This window comes from Eriocheir sinensis, chromosome 2 (genome assembly GCF_024679095.1).
Source record: "Eriocheir sinensis breed Jianghai 21 chromosome 2, ASM2467909v1, whole genome shotgun sequence".
Taxonomy (NCBI): domain Eukaryota; kingdom Metazoa; phylum Arthropoda; class Malacostraca; order Decapoda; family Varunidae; genus Eriocheir; species Eriocheir sinensis.
In genome coordinates, this window is record NC_066510.1 from 11,957,545 (window position 1) to 11,960,005 (window position 2,461).

The 2,461-nt window shown below is 45.3% G+C and overlaps 1 protein-coding gene across 1 annotated transcript; it reads right to left on the bottom strand.

The window, feature by feature from the left end:
• Positions 1-1,215: 1,215 nt before the first annotated feature.
• On the bottom strand, positions 1,216-1,860 carry LOC126998166 (S-antigen protein-like). The gene has a single exon (XM_050859609.1). It carries the CDS (start codon positions 1,858-1,860, stop codon positions 1,216-1,218), a length of 645 nt encoding a protein of 214 aa, XP_050715566.1.
• Between the last annotated feature and the right edge of the window lie 601 nt (positions 1,861-2,461).

Here is a 2,461-nt window from a genome sequence, read left to right on the forward strand (position 1 = left end):
GTTAGTTCCTTCATACTCCTGTCTTCACGCCGTCATGCTCTTGGTTTGTCTTCACGCCGTCAGCTTCTTCATACTCCTGTCTTCACGCCGTCATGCTCTTGGTTTGTCTTCACGCTTTCAGTTCCTTCATTTTCTTGTCTTCACGCCATCATGCTCTTGTTTTGTCTTCACACCGTGAGTTCCTTCATTCTCTTGTCTTCACGCCGGCATGCTCTTGTTTCGTCTTCATGCCGTGAGTTCCTTCATTCTCTTGTCTTCACGCCGGCATGCTCTTGTTTTGTCTTCACGCCGTCAGTTCCTTCATGCCCCTGTTTTGTCTTCACGCCGTTAGTTCCTTTATTCTCTTTTGTCTTCACGCCGTCAGTTCCCTAATGCTCTTGTTGTGTCTTCACGCCTTCAGTTCCTTCATTCTCTTGTCTTCACGCTGTTAGTTCCTTCATGCTCCTGTTTTGTCTTCACGCCATCAGTTCCTTCATATTCTTGTCTTCACGCCGTCAGTTCCTTCATTCTCTTGTCTTCACGCCGTCAGTTCCTTCATACTCCTGTCTTCACGCCGTCATGCTCTTGGTTTGTCTTCACGCCGTGAGATCCTTCATTCTCTTTTCTTCACGCCGGCATGCTCTTGTTTTGTCTTTACGCCTTCAGTTCCTTCATTTTCTTGTCTTCACGCCATCATGCTCTTGTTTTGTCTTCACACCGTGAGATCCTTCATACTCCTGTCTTCACGCCGTCATGCTCTTGGTTTGTCTTTACGCCTTCAGTTCCTTCATTTTCTTGTCTTCACGCCGGCATGCTCTTGTTTTGTCTTCACGCCGTTAGTTCCTTTATTCTCTTCTTTTGTCTTCACGCCGTCAGTTCCCTAATGCTCTTGTTCTGTCTTCACGCCATCAGTTCCTTCATATTCTTGTCTTCACGCCGTTAGTTCCTTCATATTCTTGTCTTCACGCCGTTAGTTCCTTCATTCTCTTGTTTTGTCCTCAAGCCATCAGTTCCTTCATTCTTCTGTCTTCACGCCATCAGTTCCTTCATATTCTTGTCTTCACGTCGTTAGTTCCTTCATTCTCTTGTTTTGTCCTCACGCCATCAGTTCCTTCATTCTTTTGTTTTGTCTTCACGCCGTCAGCTCCTTCATTCTTTTGCCTTCACGCCGTCATGCTCTTGGTTTGTCTTCACTTCCTCAGTTTCTTCATCCTCTTGTCTTCGCTTCTCTCATTCTCATTCTCTTGTTTGCTCTTGTTTTGCCTTCATGCCGTCACTTCCCTCATTCTCTTGTTTTGCCTTCATGCCGTCACTTCCCTCATTCTCTTGTTTTGCCTTCATGCCGTCACTTCCCTCATTCTCTTGTTTTGTCTTCATGCCGTCACTTCCCTCATTCTCTTGTTTTGTCTTCATGCCGTCACTTCCCCCATTCTCTTGTTTTGTCTTCATGCCGTCACTTCCCCCATTCTCTTGTTTTGTCTTCATGCCGTCACTTCCCCCATTCTCTTGTTTTGCCTTCATGCGGTCACTTCCCTCATTCTCTTGTTTTGCCTTCATGCCGTCACTTCCCTCATTCTCTTGTTTTGCCTTCATGCCGTCACTTCCCTCATTCTCTTGTTTTGTCTTCATGCCGTCACTTCCCTCATTCTCTTGTTTTGCCTTCATGCCGTCACTTCCCTCATTCTCTTGTTTTGTCTTCATGCCGTCACTTCCCCCATTCTCTTGTTTAGTCTTCATGCCGTCACTTCCCCCATTCTCTTGTTTTGTCTTCATGCCGTCACTTCCCTCATTCTCTTGTTTTGTCTTCATGCCGTCACTTCCCTCATTCTCTTGTTTTGTCTTCATGCCGTCACTTCCCTCATTCTCTTGTTTTGTCTTCATGCCGTCACTTTCCTCATTCTATTGTTTTGTCTTCATGCCGTCACTTTCCTCATTCTATTGTTTTGTCTTCATGCCGTCACTTCCCTCATTCTCTTGTTTAGTCTTCATGCCGTCACTTCCCTCATTCTCTTGTTTAGTCTTCATGCCGTCACTTTCCTCATTCTATTGTTTTGTCTTCATGCCGTCACTTCCCTCATTCTCTTGTTTTGTTTTCATGCCGTCACTTCCCTCATTCTCTTGTTTAGTCTTCATGTCGTCACTTCCCTCATTTTCTTGTTTTGTCTTCATGCCGTCACTTCCCTCATTCTCTGGTTTGGCTTCATGCCGTAACTTCCCTCATGCTCTTGTTTTGTCTTCACGCCGTCACTTCCCCATTCTATTGTTTTGTCTTCACGCCGTCACTTTCCTCATTCTCTTGTTTTGTCTTCATGCCGTCACTTCCCTCATTCTATTGTTTTGTCTTCATGCCGTCACTTCCCTCATTCTCTTGTTTTGTTTTCATGCCGTCACTTCCCTCATGCTCTTGTTTTGTCTTCATGCCGTCACTTCCCTCATTCTCTTGTTTTGTTTTCATGGCGTCACTTCCCTCATGCTCTTGTTT